Genomic DNA, 15,470 nt, shown 5'->3' on the forward strand with positions numbered 1-15,470 from the left:
GCTAGCCTTCAAAAAAAAAGCTAGTTTGGAAAAAAAAAAAAACATTTCTTGGGTTGGCTTAAGTTGTGTTGTATGTCATCTTATCTTCATCTTAATATTGGAACTACTGCTGGGCAGACATAAATACTGTTTAAAGATTTTAACAAATGGTCTCAAGCAAAGGCTAAGATTTGAAACCTATTTTCTTGACTACTCATCTAGTGCTCTTTACATAAAACCCTGCAATCTGTCTTATAATTTTTTAATGTCCATGAAGAATAAACATGACAGACTAAATCTTTCTTTAACAATCTCTTTTGAGACAGAAGACTATGTATGGATACTTGAACTGCTATGGACTGAATGTTTGTGTCCCCCAAAATTCTTACGTTGAAAATCTAATCACTAATGTCATGGTATAATGAGGTAGGGTCTTTGGGAAGTGATTATATCATGAGGGCTCTGCCCTCATGAATGGGATTAGTGTCCTTATAAAAGAGGCAACATTTCCTGGTTAGAGCTGGAACCCATACTACTAAGTGAAGTATCCCAAGAATGGAAAAACAAGCACCAGATATATTCTCCAGCAAACTGGTATTAACTGAGTAGCACCTAAGTGGACACATAGGTACTACAGTAATAGGGTATTGGGCAGGTGGGAGGCGGGAGGTGGGTGGGTATATATATACATAAGGAGTGAGATGTGTACCATCTGGGGGATGGTTATGATGGAGACTCAGACTTGGGGGGGGGAGGGCATTTATTGAAACCTTAAAATCTGTTCCCCCATAATATGCCGCAATAAAAAAAAATCATAGAAAACAAAAGTGTGAAAAGAATAAAGGAAGACAGGAGAGAGAGAAAAAAAAAAGAGGCAACAGAGAGCTGCCTTGCCCCTTCTACCATGTAAGAACACAGCAAGAAGGCACTATTTAGAAACCGAAAAGCAGGCCCTCACCGACACTGAATCTGCTGCCACTTCGAATCTGCTGTACTTCCCAGCTTTCAGAACTGTGAGAAATAAATTTGTTTTGTTTATAAGCTACCCAGCCTCTGAAATTTTGTTATAGCAGCCTGAATAGATTAAGACATGGACCAAAAGAGAATGCAGGATTGGGTAAAAAGTCTTCCACTAGAATAAGCCTATTCCCTCTCCGACAAAGAATGCACACTTATGGCCTCCCATCCACACATCAAGAAGACAACTGTCAACTTGAACTTATTGGGGAAGGAAATGTGAGGGTCCAAGTGACTATTTCTGGAATATGAAAAAGCACATACCCTTTTCATGGGCCTGACACATTATTGTCAAAGCTAAGACAATGCAAACCAGATTCAGGTTGCCTCAAATACTTTGTGGCTACATGCCACACCAACACACCTTCAAAAATCCCATCTCAAAGGTAAAGCCTCAGAGCATCACATATTTGCAGAAGAACAAAAATGGATGGAGTTTTCCTCTGGGACATCTTATAAAAACCACAGACCCTCATTTGTGACACCCATCTTCTGTGTTCTCACAGATGTATATATTTTTTTGTATATCAGACCAGAAGCTATTTGAAGGCGAAGACTGAGCCTTATTTACTTCTGAGTGGAGTATATACTTCTGTGGAGTATATGCCTCTGAAAATACCATGAAAGGTAGAATCAATAAATAAATCTAGGATTTTTGTAGCCTTGTGCATGGAAGATTGACACCGTTTCTAGAGAAATGCAGTAGTTTAAGGAAATTTCTTATTATTAATATATCAAGTGATAGAAGCATTATATCAGTAAAAGTTCAATGTAATCTGACATCACTTCTCGATAAACCTGTAGTAAGAGCACTCTGCAAACACCAGGTTAAGAACACACTGTACATATTATTGTTTTCCCCTTACATTTTATCCTTTAACACTTGTGTGTAATTCTATATATATCAAAAAATTGTATCTTTTTCTGCAAATTGAATGGCTAGATTGTTACTAATTGGTTTGTGATTTTCTTTCACAATATTATCTATTCCATGATATATATATTTATAAGGAAATCTTCCACTGACTTGTTACTTACTGCCTTACAAGTTCACCTAGATTTTAAGAATCAGGTAGCTTGTTTAAATTATTGTTAGGATCTACCTAACTAACTATTGTTAGTATTTACCTCATATTTATTTTTTTCCAATAAATGTGCAGTGATTTCAATAAATAAATAAATCTGTAAGTCTTCTAATCCCATTCCCAGAGCACAAATTCCTTCAATAACACAGTCCTGTATTTTACTGTTTAGATGCCTCCACTGATGGGAATTCACTATTTTATGAGATAGGCCATACCTTCATTGAAAGGTTTCATTTTTCCTTATCTTGAGCTAAAAACCTACTATCTCCATGGCCTTCAGTAGTTTGTCCAAGATATATTCTCTGTATAACAAGTTCTTAAAAGAGATGGGAAAGTGATTAATAACTTTCAAAGGATTCTTCAGAGCCAGTCAGAATCCACATCAAGGAGACACAAGAAGTCTTTATTACTATACAGCTATCAACATCAAGTATTGGAAAAGTCAAAATCCAGCTCTTTTCCTCTTCAAAGAAACTGAAGCTTACCAGCATTTTAGATGAAGAACAAGAAAGTACACTTATGAAATCTGCCTAAAACAGTCAGAGGTAGCTGGTAATGCAATGTAAGTAGTAAAGAAATTAGAGTTGAAGACAGTGCAATCTCACCTACACCTATGAGGTCTCTAAACTATAGGTGAGAAGCCTAATTTTTTTTTCAGGTATGGGAGAAAAGACCATGATATAATAGAAAGGGCATGAATGTTGGTACTAGGAATATTCAAATTCAAAACCCTGGTTTGCTACTTACTGGCTTATCAGTCTTGGACAAGTTATTAACTTTTATAAACTTTAGTTTCTTCATCTGTAAAATATGGATAATAAACCCTATGTCAAAAAGAGATACTGCTCATGAAAGTGCTTGGTACAACAAAAAACATAACACAAATGTTTATTACAATCATGATTACTGTATTGAAGAACAGAATATTGATGGACTAGAATGATAGCCTGAAATAATAAAAATGGAATTTAGTGAAGACAGCTAAAAATTCTACATTTCTAGTTTAATGCAAGCTTATGTAAAAAAAATCAGAGATTTTAGTTGACCACAAACTTCCTAGGAGTAAACAATGGCATAGGCATCCTCAAAAACAAGAATGAAATCATTAAGTTTAGAAAAAGGAAGAGTCCCACTGTCTCCATAGTAGTCAGATCTCAAAGGAAACATTTAGTGAGTATCACATTTTCAGAGAATATAGACAAACCAGGAATTATTCAGGATAAGCAAAATACAGAAAGATTTGGTATATAAAACGAGTTAAGGACCTAGATGTTTACTCAGGCAGATTGGCTGATGCGCTTCCCTGAGGCAAAACAAACAGTACTAGGATCAACTGTTAGAAGATACAGAATGAGAAGGTTCAGCCTACCGCAGAAGGATTTTCCAGCAATCGGAGGTGTCCAGTATTACACACAAATTCAGAGAGCTCAGAATTACAGAAGACTCTTACATGAAAGTAGTTCTGGGTGCTAGTATTGCCCTGTTCTCTAACAGCTTCACCACCAATCAATCCTGAGTCCCTCTTCCCTCTGATGGGACCCACTACTCCATACCTGTCCAGGTAGTTCACAATATTTGGGTTCTTGTTTTCCCTCATGACCAGTATTTCATTAATAATCAACTCTTTCTTCGGCTGCTGCTGAAGATTCATCTGCTTAATGGCCACCTGAAATCAGAGTACATTCAATATGCAACCAGAATTATTCAACATTTATGGAGTACCTACTCAGTACCAGACCTTAAGTACTAAGGAAACAAAGATGAATAAAATACAGTTCTTATCCCTTGAGTAAATTCAGAGTTTATCAATGTAGACCAGCGGGTCTCAAAATGAGGTCCCTGAGCCAGCATCATCATCATCTGGGAATTTGTTGGAAATAAAAATTTGGGGGCCTCACCCCAAACCTACTGAGTCAGAAACTCTGTGTTTTAATAAGCCCTCCAGGTTATTGTGATATACACCAAAGTTTAAAGATCATACTGTGATGGAGAAAAATACTTTTTAAAAAAATCATAATATAAAAGAGATATTATAACAGAAGTTCATACAAAATGCTACAGAAACACAAAATAGGGCAAGAACTCTTTCAATCTGGCAATGTATGGAGGCTTCATAAAGGAGGAAGTAACTTTCTGAATTTGGTGTAGAAAGATAAATCAGAGCTGACAAGATTAAAAAAGAAGAGAAAAAGGGATTTAGATCCCTAATGTTTGTGTGTGAAAAAGATCTTTCATGGGCTCTTTGTCTATAAAAATAAAACAAATTTCCACATAATACAAATATAAGATATTCTTTAGTTTCCAAGGCACTTTGTATCCATTTCTTCTGTATGTCAGGTACTTTATAAGGTATTCTCAAATTTGTTATTTCATGTATTCCTCAGAGGCACCTTGTGTGTTAAGTATTACCTTTCAACAGATGAGGAAATGGTGATTCAGAGAGGATATGTAACTTGCATATACAGCTAGTCAGTAGCAAAGTCAGGATTCAAACCCTCAAAAGTGATATCAATTTATCCTGCATATGTAGCCAGATTATTTGTCCCCACAGTACACATTCGATAGCTCTCTGACTTGCTCAAAAACTTAAATGGCTCTTGGTTGTCTAGAAATCTTCCTCAGTGCCGCAAAGTTCTCATGATCTGACCCCTACATTATTTCCCATACACTCCATGTTCTCCTGATATCTAGTCAACCTGCCTTTATTCAGGATCTTTTCTCCAACTGGCATATCCTGTATCATTTCCACACATTCAAAAGTTACTTACGCTTTATACCAAGCCAAAGGAAACTTCTTTCTCCAAACCAAATATGTCTATTCCCTTCTTTAAAGTCCTATAAGATCATATTTACATCTCTGTTACAGAACTTATAACATGCTACCTTGTATGATGATCAGTTAGGAGTATGTTGGTGTGTATGCATGTATATATGTGTATTTAGAAGTTTGCGTGCTCAGTTGAAAGCCCAGAATCCCCAGTGCCAAGCACAAGACTTCACACACACAGCTGAGGCTCAAAAAAGTGTTTGCAAAAGGAAGAAAAAAGAGAAAAGTCAGGGGATTGATAAGTACTTTGTTTTTAAACCACAAAAAACCAGCAATAAGCCCCTGTATCTTATATGAGTATACTTTAAATTATTTGCTAAGTGTTCATTTCCTGGAGATATTTTCCCTTTCTCCTGCTATTGGACAAGAAGATGAACACTTAATAGAACTAAATCGCATTCCCAAAAGCAGCAAGAAGTATAAAGAATAAATGATTCAAATTTTTAGGGACAAACCACAACTCTATCATTTCTTCAAGTCAAGTATAAGCAGTCTTCTGCAGAGACTCAGTTAATTATTAATGATAGAAGTTGTTCTTTTATAGAACTGAGAAGTACAGGTGTCTCTAGAAAAAAAAAGTTGTTCTTTTAAACATTCTATGAAAAAAAAAAGAAAAGAAAAATAATGTATTAAAAAGTAAAATAAAATAAAAAATATATAAAAAATCTAAAAATCAGGACAAATGAGAAGTGAAAAAAAAAAAGAAAAGAAAAATAATGTATTAAAAAGTAAAATACGGGCGCGGTGGCTCACGCCTGTAATCCTAGCACTCTGGGAGGCTGAGGCGGGCGGATTGCTCGAGGTCAGGAGTTCGAAACCAGCCTGAGCAAGAGCAAGACCCCGTCTCTACTATAAATAGAAAGAAATTAATTGGCCAACTAATATATATAGAAAATTAGCCGGGCATGGTGGCGCATGCCTGTAGTCCCGGCTACTCGGGAGGCTGAGGCAGAAGGATTGCTTGAGCCCAGGAGTTTGAGGTTGCTGTGAGCTAGGCTGACGCCACGGCACTCTTTCTAGCCTAGGCAACAAAGCGAGACTCTGTCTCAAAAAAAAAAAAAAAAAGTAAAATAAAAGAAAAAAATATTTAAAAAAAACCAAAAAACATTCTAACCACCTCCATTGTCTACCTCAAGTGAGGAAAAATTGCTTTGGAGTGGGGTTTTCAATTAGGTCAGGCTTCTGGTCTGGTTGCAGCTTTCTATGACAGCTGAGGGTTAGCTTTTCCTAATGTCTAAAAAGCAATCTGTTGATCTTAAGACATTCAGTAAGCCCTTGTAAAACACATTAAGTATTAGAGCCAGAAAGCACCTCTGGAGTTCCTCAGGCCATTACCAAGGATGGATAGTGCTTATGAACCTAGCAGTAGTCACCGTTGGCAGCAGGAAGGGAGGAGAGGCAGGTAGACGCTAACACAGAGGCTGGGACAAGACATTGGGAGTTCCTTTTCAATAGCTACTAACTGTAGCCCAGGCTAATTGCCCTCCACCTAATCAATCAGACTCCATCTATTCAGGCTAGGAAACTGCACTCCTATAAAAGAAAAAGATCTGGACTTGAACTCTGAGGACCTAAACTTGGGGCTTGACAGTCACTTACAGACCTTGACCAGTCACACTCTCTGAGCCTCAGTCTCTTTGTCAATACATAGAAGATAATAAACTCAACCCTGATTCCTCTCCCCTCAGGATTGCTTTGAGTATGAAGTGAGACAGTAGCCAATGTGTTATTCATACACGAGTAAAGGATTTAAATAATAATGTAAGACAATAATAAAAATGGCAATCATAGTAATAATAGCATTTGACAAATACCTGGCACACAGAAGAAAGAATGACAACAGCAGCAATGACAACAGCAGCAACAACAATAGCCAACCACAGTCCCACCACTACTGTTTATTGAATGCCTACTGTGTGCCAGGCTCTGTGCTAGGTGCTCTATTTATATTATCTCAGTAAAACCTAACAACAACCCTGCAAAGTAAAACTCATGATACACATTTACAGGTAAGAAATTGAGGCTAAGACTCATAAAGTCATAATCAATGCCCAAAGGTTCATATTATTCCAAAGACTCTTTCAGTCTTTTCTTTCTATTATACACATTAAAAATGGGCTTTAAGGGTAAAAATAAAAAAAAAAAAATAAAAAAAATAAAAAAAAAATGGGCTTTAAGCCGAGCACAGTGGCTCATGCCTATAATCCTAGCACTCTGGGAGGCCAAGGTGGGAGGATCCCTTGAGGTCAGGAGTTCATGTCTAGCCTTACCAAAAGTGAGACCCTATCTCTACTAAAAATAGAAAAATTAGCCAGGCATCATGGTGTGCACCTGTACTCCCAGCTACTCAGGAGGCTAAGGCGGGAGGATCGCTTAAGCCCCTGAGTTTGAGGTTGCAGTGAGCTATGATGATACCACTGCACTCTAGCCAGGGCGACAGAGTGAGACTCTGTCTCAAAAAGGTGGGGGGGGGGGCTTTGAAAAATGACTGCTGGATCTATAACTGGAAGACTTCCCAACACTAACACCCTAATCTTCCTACATGTGAAACAATAGCTCTGTACTTCGCAGCTGGATAACCACCAATAGGCACTCACTCATAAAGACTGAGAGCATCCTGCCAACTCCACTAAAGATTTATACTCCCTGGGCAGGAAATGAGGCCTTCCGGACCCCACTACATTAGCCACTCTCATTGACTCACTTCCATTCACAGTTTTGTAACCACAAAGCATGCACCCAATGAAGCCAAATTTCTCTTTCTTGTGGCCAGCTTCTCACACGGGCAGCCTCCAGGCCTTCCAGGAGCTGCCCATCACCTACCTGCCTCCCATCAGGGCTATAAGGCCTGAGAGGCCAGAAACATGACAAGAGGAGCTCTAGTGACTAATCTCAGCTCTGCTGTGCTCTTGCAGCCCAGAATACGTAAGATTAGGAGTCAAAAGATTCTAGCCCAGGACCTGCTAATTGCTGATAGCACAACTCTGCAAAAAAAAGTTACTTACACTCTCTGCATCAAATTCCTCAGCAATAAAAAGGAAATAATACTACCTGCCTCATAGAGGTCTTTTTAGGTTTGGTAGATATAACCTCTGTTTTATTTCTGCATCAAATTCATATCATTAAAATTGCTGCCATAATAATACTATCTTTCCTTCCTCATCATTATTTTTACTTTAGGGCAGATTCCTGTCACCATTGCAAGACTTTTATATGTACACAATAGAAATTATGGTCTCTTAAATTTACATACGATTTTTAAAAAATTTTTAAATTGAGGTAAAATATACACATATAATCTACCATCTTTACCATTTTTAAGTGTACAGTTCAGTGGTAATATATACATTTATATTCTTTTTTTTTTTTTTTCTGTTCCCCTTCTCAGCCTCTGGTAACCACCAATATACTTTCTAGCTTCATGAGATTCATTTTTTTAGCTACCACATGAGTGAGAACATGCAACACTTGTCTTTCTATGCTTGGCTTGTTTCATTTAACATAATGGCTTCCAGTTCCACCTTTGTTATTGCAAATGACAGGATTTCATTATTTTTATGGCTGAATAATATTTCATTGTACATATGATTTTAATGCCTGAGAACTTTCACATAGAGTTCTTAAAACAAGTGCAGCATAAAGCAAATATTCAGTAAATACTCTGTGGAATAAATAAAATAGATACGAGTAAAACTGTAGTTCTCAAAATTTATGTTGTATTTTCACATACACTACTTTACCAACTTCTCTCAACACTTGTGTGAGGTATATATTATTATGTACATTTTATAAGTAAATAAAACTCAGCTCAGAGAGGTCAAATGACTTCTTCAAGATTATATAAGTAGCTCAAGGTAAGCTATTTATATAGGTCTTTGGATTCTCATGTTAAAGAACAATTAATACATCCTTAACAATAATGATGATTTTTAAAAGTTGGCTTACCCTAGGTGGAGTCTCAATATTTGGCTTTAACAGTTGTAAAAGACTCACAAGAGCCCAGTGAGATATGTGCTACCCCCATTACCTATGACTTCTCTAGTACACCAGGTAGTTTCAGCCACTAAAAATACAGAAGTGGGTTCCCAGCAACCTCCCTCAGAGGAGCCCAACTCTATCTTCATTGGAAGAAGAGGTGCCTCTCTCAAGCTCTGAATCCCAGTATTCTCTGAACCAAGAACTTCTCTGAGGCAGCTGCCATGCACAGCCCACTTGCCAATGTTCCTGTTCTGCAACCAAAGAGTAGAATGCAAGAAAACCCCAATTACTCTACATTCTCTTCTTGTCTTCCTTCTGCTAGAGTTAAGATGTTGGGTCAGTAGGCTTTAGCAATAAGGTCAGAGTCTCCAGGCTTATTGAAATGTGAGGAATAAAAATGTACCTTCAAATAAACAAGGACTTCAATGTCCGGTGGAATCCCTGGGCATAGAGTAAAGGTAGCATCGCTAGATTAGGAGTCAAGAGATAGGGGTTTAAATGTCATCTAGATCAAGATTCTCTCCCAAACACCAAATTTGTATAAGTACTTATCCACTAGGCAATTCTACAAGGTCTCTCAGGTAGGATCCAATGTCTTCATACCTATACCTCTGCCTTTTTTCTTTCTCCTTGAATAGTATCACTTACTTTTAAGTCATCTTCACATTCAATCACCAAATCCTGTCAAATCTACCTGCTAAGTATCTCTCAAATCCATCCACTTCTCTCCATCTATACTATGTTACCATCTTAGTCAAAACCATCCCCTAAAAAAAAAAAAAAAAAACCATCACCTCTCACCGAGAATTATACAGTAACCTCCTGACTCATCTCATCCACTTTTATGTCCTCCAATCTGTTCTCCACACTGTATCTGCAGTGACTTTTCCAAAATCTGTAAGTCTCATCATGTTAGTCCACTATTTGGTTCTAGTCTAGTATATAAGTAACGAGAAGTGTCCCCATTGAGCTAAGACAGGCTAAATATTAACCAAAAATAAAAAGAAACAGTAGAAATGAAGGAGCAACAGCTGGCAGTAGATACTTACCTCCTGTCCTGTGGCCACATCCATTGCAGTATACACGGTGCCTGAAGCACTGAACAGGTAGGGGACAGAAAGGGGGGGAAACACAGATGTTCAATGAAGTAATATTTGTCAAATGCAGTTCTATATACAATCTGTCAGTGTAAATATTAATAATAATAGCAGCAAAAATAATCCTCACCTCTGCAGCCCTTCCATTCTCATATTTAAGAAGCAGTATGTGGCAGTAAAGGGAACACAGGCTCTAGTGGCCAACAGACCTGAGTTCTAATCTAGAACTTCTACCTAGTACTACTAGCTATATGATCTTCAGTAATTATTTAACTTCTTTCTCTGAGCTTCACTTTCCTCATTTGTAAAGCGAACATAACAATATACAAAATAATTTAAATAAATTAGTTCATGTAAAGAACTCAGTCAATAGCTAAAATACAATGGGTATTGAACATATACTGGTTTCCTGCTCCTGCTTGCTTCTCGCCTCTCCTCCACTACCCTTGGAAGATTGCTTTAATTTCTTGTGGCTTCAAACTCTTCATCTATAAACATGAATAATATTAGATCTGTGATTTTCTTTTTTTTTTTTTTTGAGACAAAGTCTCGCTTTTGTTGCCCTGATTAGAATGCCATGGCAGCAGCCTAGCTCACAGCAATCTCAAACTCCTGGGCTCAAGCAATCCTCCTGCCTCAGCCTCTGGAGTAGCTGGGACTACAGGCATGCAACACCATGCCCAGCTATTTTTTCTATATATGTTTAGTTGAACAGCTAATTTCTTTCTATTTTTTAGTAGAAACAGGGGTCTCACTCTTGCTCAGACTGGTCTCAAACTCCTGACCTGGAGTGATCCTCCCACCTCGGCCTCCCAGAGTGCTAGGATTATGGACATGAGCCACCACACCCAGCCTAGATCTGTGATTTTCAACTGCAGGTAACAGGCGAGGGGAAAGGGGCCCCAGGTAGAATTTCAGAATAAGATGGGGGGATGACATATATTTATCAAAAAGGGGTGTGGATTTCTGGGTTATCAGTGATGTCTCTTTCTTAATCTGGGTACTGGTTACATGGGTATGTTCATTTTGTGGAAATTCATTGAATTGTACACTTATGTTACCTTCAATTAAAATTTACATTAAAAACTATAACAACTATATAAAACTATAACAACCTATAAAACTATAACTATAACAACCTATAAAAACTTGAAGAACCACAGTGAATAATTTAAAATAATATCTAAGCACCCTTTCCATTCTGATATCATAGGATACTATGACCCTTTAATATAGTATTTTTCAACTATTTATCCTGTCAAGAGGCTATGTGAATTTTATTTTCTATATTTTATATTATAAGGTAGGTTTTTAGTTTAGTTTTTTCAAACAAAAAATGATATTAAACATACTTTTCAAATGCACATGCTCCCAGAAAATCTGATACTACCTCAACTCTACCTCCAAGTAAGAATGACCCCACTAGACATACGTGAGTACATATATGTATGTATATACACATTCATACATATATAGAGAAAGGAGGGGGCTAAATGCTAGAATCAATTCTAGGAAAGTAATCATGTCCACTTAAAATAACTAAACCTTCATTTTATGCCTATAACCATGAACCCTATATATTTGTAGGTGAGTAATTTACAACACATACTTGTAACTATGCATACCACATGTTAGGCACATATGACATAATTTAAAGAAATTTAAAATTCTGGTCTATTGCAAGAAGGCACTCTAGGCATGCTCTGAAATTATGCTTTCTCAGAGAATAGAGGTCAATTTAGGGGGAAAGGTCACTTGCAAGTATGCCTTCCAGGTAGAAGCTATAGTCACCAGCTTTCCAACCTCCACTCTGTAGTTGGGACCCTAGGTACATGCCTGGAAACTGTGATCATAAGATATTGGCTATCAAGTAAGGACTGGACTATTTAAGAAATAAATGCCAAATCACCCTCAATCCACAACTCCTCTTCCTTAAATTCACAGATAAACTCAAGTCCAGAGACGAAACCTAACTTGTCCACAGTTGCCCCTATACATTTCTGCTATACTCTTAATATCTCAATTTAACAACGTAAAGGAAATGCCATCTCACATTACTCTGAGGTAGGCAAAATAATTTCTTCTCAAAATGTTAAATACCTTATACCAGTTTAGATTCACAAAAGTATGTCTTGTAGGAAAGACATTGGAACCAGAAAAAAATGAGGTCCACTCAAACCCAGAGTTGTTTTGAGGATTAAACAATAGATGCAAAAATCACATGTAAACTGCAGAATGCTGTGCAAACATAACCCCCCTACATTATACAATCCTTTATCTTATTTCCAGAAGTTCTTGGGTACATAAGAAAACTGGAAACAGAAAATTTCAATGACTTTATTAGCAACAATGTTTTCATTCCACTAACACCAAGAACTAGGCATTTTTATTTTTCAGTTTCTTTTTAATTTTAGCTCTTTTGGTATATCTTTAGAAATTACATTATTTTTATTTTTTATATAGAGGTATAACTTTCTAAAGTAATCTGCACAAGTCTTAAGTATACAGCTTGATTTTTAAAAATATGTACACACCCATTTGTTCATCACCAAGATCATCCCCAAAGATTCCCTCATGCCTCTTCCCACTCAACATCCGTTCCCAGAAGTAAAAACTATTCTGACTTCTATTACCATATATTAATTTTGCTTATTTTTGAACTTCAAATAAATAGAATCATATAGTATCTGCTCTTTTATATATTTTATGGCCATACACCTTAAAAAGACTTAGTACAGTCATGCACCCCATAACGTTTTGGTCAACAACAGACCTCATATATAATGGTGGTCCCATAAGATTATAATGGAGCTGAAAAATTCTTATCACCTAGTGACATCACAGCTGTTGTAACATCGTAGTGCAATTACTTTATCTTTTTATAAATTTAGTGTAGCCTAAGTTTACAGTGTTTCTGAAGTCTACAGTAGTGTATAATAATGTCCTAGGCCTTTACATTCATTCACCGCTCACTCACTGGCTCACTGAGAGCAACTTCCAGTCCTGCAAGCTCCATTCATGCTAAGTGCCAAGAATGGAGTATACCATGGAATATATACCACTGGTACCATACCAGTGTACCATTTTTAATTTTTTTTTTACTCTGTCCCCCAGGCTGGAGTACAGTAGTATGATCATAGCTCCTTATAGCCTCAAACTCTTGGGCTCAAACAATCCTCTTACGTCGGTCTTCCGAGTACCCAGCACTACAGGTATATGCCACCATGCCCAGCTAATTTTTTTTTTTTTTTGGTAGAAACAGGATCTCCTTTTGTTGCCCAGGCTGGTCTCAAACTGCTGGCCTCAAGTGATCCTCTCACCTCAGCCTCCCAAAGCGCTGGGATTATAGGCATGAACTACTATGCCCAGCCCCATTATCAAATTTTTTATACCATATTTTTACTGTACCTTTTCTATGTTTAGACACAAATACTTACCATTACAACTGCCTACAGTATTCAGTATAGTAACATGCCATATAGGTTTGTAGTCTAGGAAGAACAGGATATACTATATAGCCTAGGTGGGCAGTAAGCTATACCATCTAGGTTTGTGTGACTATACTTTATGATGTTCATATGACAATGAAATTGTCTGATGACACATTTCTTAGACTGTATCCTCATCATTAAGCGACACATGACTGTACATCGTAATTCTTTGTTTGCCTGTCTATTTCATTCTGTCAACTTGAGGTCCTTGAAGGCAGACTGTCTCTGATCCACAGCTGTATTCATAGTGCCAAACATACAATAGGAACTCAGTTAAGATTTGCTGCGTCTAGTACACTGAAGGCAGCATACAAGACACAGAGAAGGATGAATGCCAGAAGGATGAATTCTGGCATCCACCTAGAAAAACAGATCCCATTACACTAGCAGAAGGGTCTGTAGTTCTGGGTCTTCTATTTTACATTAGTGCTAATAGGCCTCAGCCCTAGGACAAACACTGTTCATCTGCAAAAGCAGAGCTATAATTTAGGGAGCTTGTTTTGTGCTAAGAAAATAAATGGTTCTCTTGCTCTCACTGCAGGGATATTTTTAGCAACATGGTCAGCTAATGGCACATCTCTCATACTAAGCATAATTCTGCCAAACCTGAAGTCAGCCTAACTTAACACCTCCAGATGGGTGAGGAGTGAGGTGGAGAAAGAACAAGGTTTATGAGAGGCAAAACAAAAGCAAAATCACATATGCCAGCACCCATAATTTTAAGTCATTTCTCCAGGGAAAGAAAATGCCCCTACTAACCCTTGTCCAATCTTCTCAAACCGTGTATATTTCTTCTTAGGATCGCCCACACTCACTATGCTCCCTTTGAAAGAAACAGAGACCATGAATCATTTTTTCACAGATCAAGATACAAAGCAGGTCCCATGTTCCCACAACCCCTGGTGTTGGTAAGAATTAAATAACTACCTCTAATACTCAAAAAGCACACCAAGCAGGCCCTTAGCTCCTCCCCCAGAAGTCCCAACCAAAAGTTTTATCCCTTTGACTGCCTTTATTTATAATAATATATTCCATTTCTAAACTTCTAAAGGCCACTCATTCATTTATTAATTCATTCATTCAATAAACATTTACTTATTTACTATGTACCAAGCCATATGTTGAGTGTTAGGAATAAAAAGATAGATGAGAAACAGTTAAGACAATCCTTGCTTTTAAGGAGCTCAATCTCATGGAGGATACAGATAAGTAAGCGAAAAGTTCTATGGAAATATAATTGCTGTGATAAATGCCAAAGGAATACAGAAAGAGGCACAAAAAACAGACTGCAAAGGCTTCTGAAAAGTGACATTTGGGCTGATTTTTTACAGGCTAAGTAGAAATTAACTAGGGAAAGAAAGGAGAGAAGAAGTTTACTACAGGGAATACTTCAAGTGCAAAGAGAGAGAGGTATGAGAGAGCTCATTGGTTTTACAACTTGTATTGTAGCAATGGGGAAACTGAGGCCCACAGAAGGGAAGATATTTCCCCAAGGTCACACAGCAAATTGGTGTCAGAGTTAAAATGAGAGTTTGGTTTTAGTCTCCCATCTCATGTGCTTTCCATTAATACTAATCACTAGGAGTTGGTACTTTTTGAATATATTACCTCACCTGATTTACAAATGAGGCAAGTGTTAACATCCGTATTTAAAAGACAAGAAAAAGAGGTTCGGAAAACAGCAGAAGATTGCCCAAGACACAAATCAGTGGCAGGGCTGGAGGGTCAACCCAAGATTCCTAATTCCTAAGCCAGTCTGTTTTCTATCATTCTAAGTGTTATTGTAAGGAAAAAAAGTCTGATTTGGGGAACGAGACAACATACAGGTATAATTAGAGGAATAAGTGACCACATGAGTGGCTTTTCTTACTTGATCATTTTATGAGGGCTTCAGAAAATGGCAATTTTTAAAAGAGTGAAAATTTTCTTTAAAAGCTAAACAAGAATTATCAGAAAGACGTAGATAGCTGCTAAACTAGAGAACCAGAAACCTCAG

General features: G+C 37.4%; 1 protein-coding gene across 5 annotated transcripts in view; it reads right to left on the minus strand.

The window, feature by feature from the left end:
* The window catches only part of PAK1 (p21 (RAC1) activated kinase 1), a 188,600-nt gene that overhangs the window by 73,969 nt on the left and 99,161 nt on the right, over positions 1 to 15,470 (minus strand). For all 5 annotated transcript variants that reach the window (XM_076002330.1, XM_076002331.1, XM_076002329.1 and 2 more), the window contains exons 8-10: positions 14,234 to 14,297; positions 9,936 to 9,984; positions 3,635 to 3,747 (exon numbers count right to left, since the gene is read on the minus strand). In XM_076002330.1, the coding sequence (XP_075858445.1) occupies positions 3,635 to 3,747; positions 9,936 to 9,984; positions 14,234 to 14,297 (226 nt within the window). The remainder of the gene's footprint in view (positions 1 to 3,634; positions 3,748 to 9,935; positions 9,985 to 14,233; positions 14,298 to 15,470) is intronic.

The sequence above is a fragment of the Microcebus murinus genome, chromosome 4, assembly GCF_040939455.1.
Source record: "Microcebus murinus isolate Inina chromosome 4, M.murinus_Inina_mat1.0, whole genome shotgun sequence".
In the NCBI taxonomy this organism is placed as follows: domain Eukaryota; kingdom Metazoa; phylum Chordata; class Mammalia; order Primates; family Cheirogaleidae; genus Microcebus; species Microcebus murinus.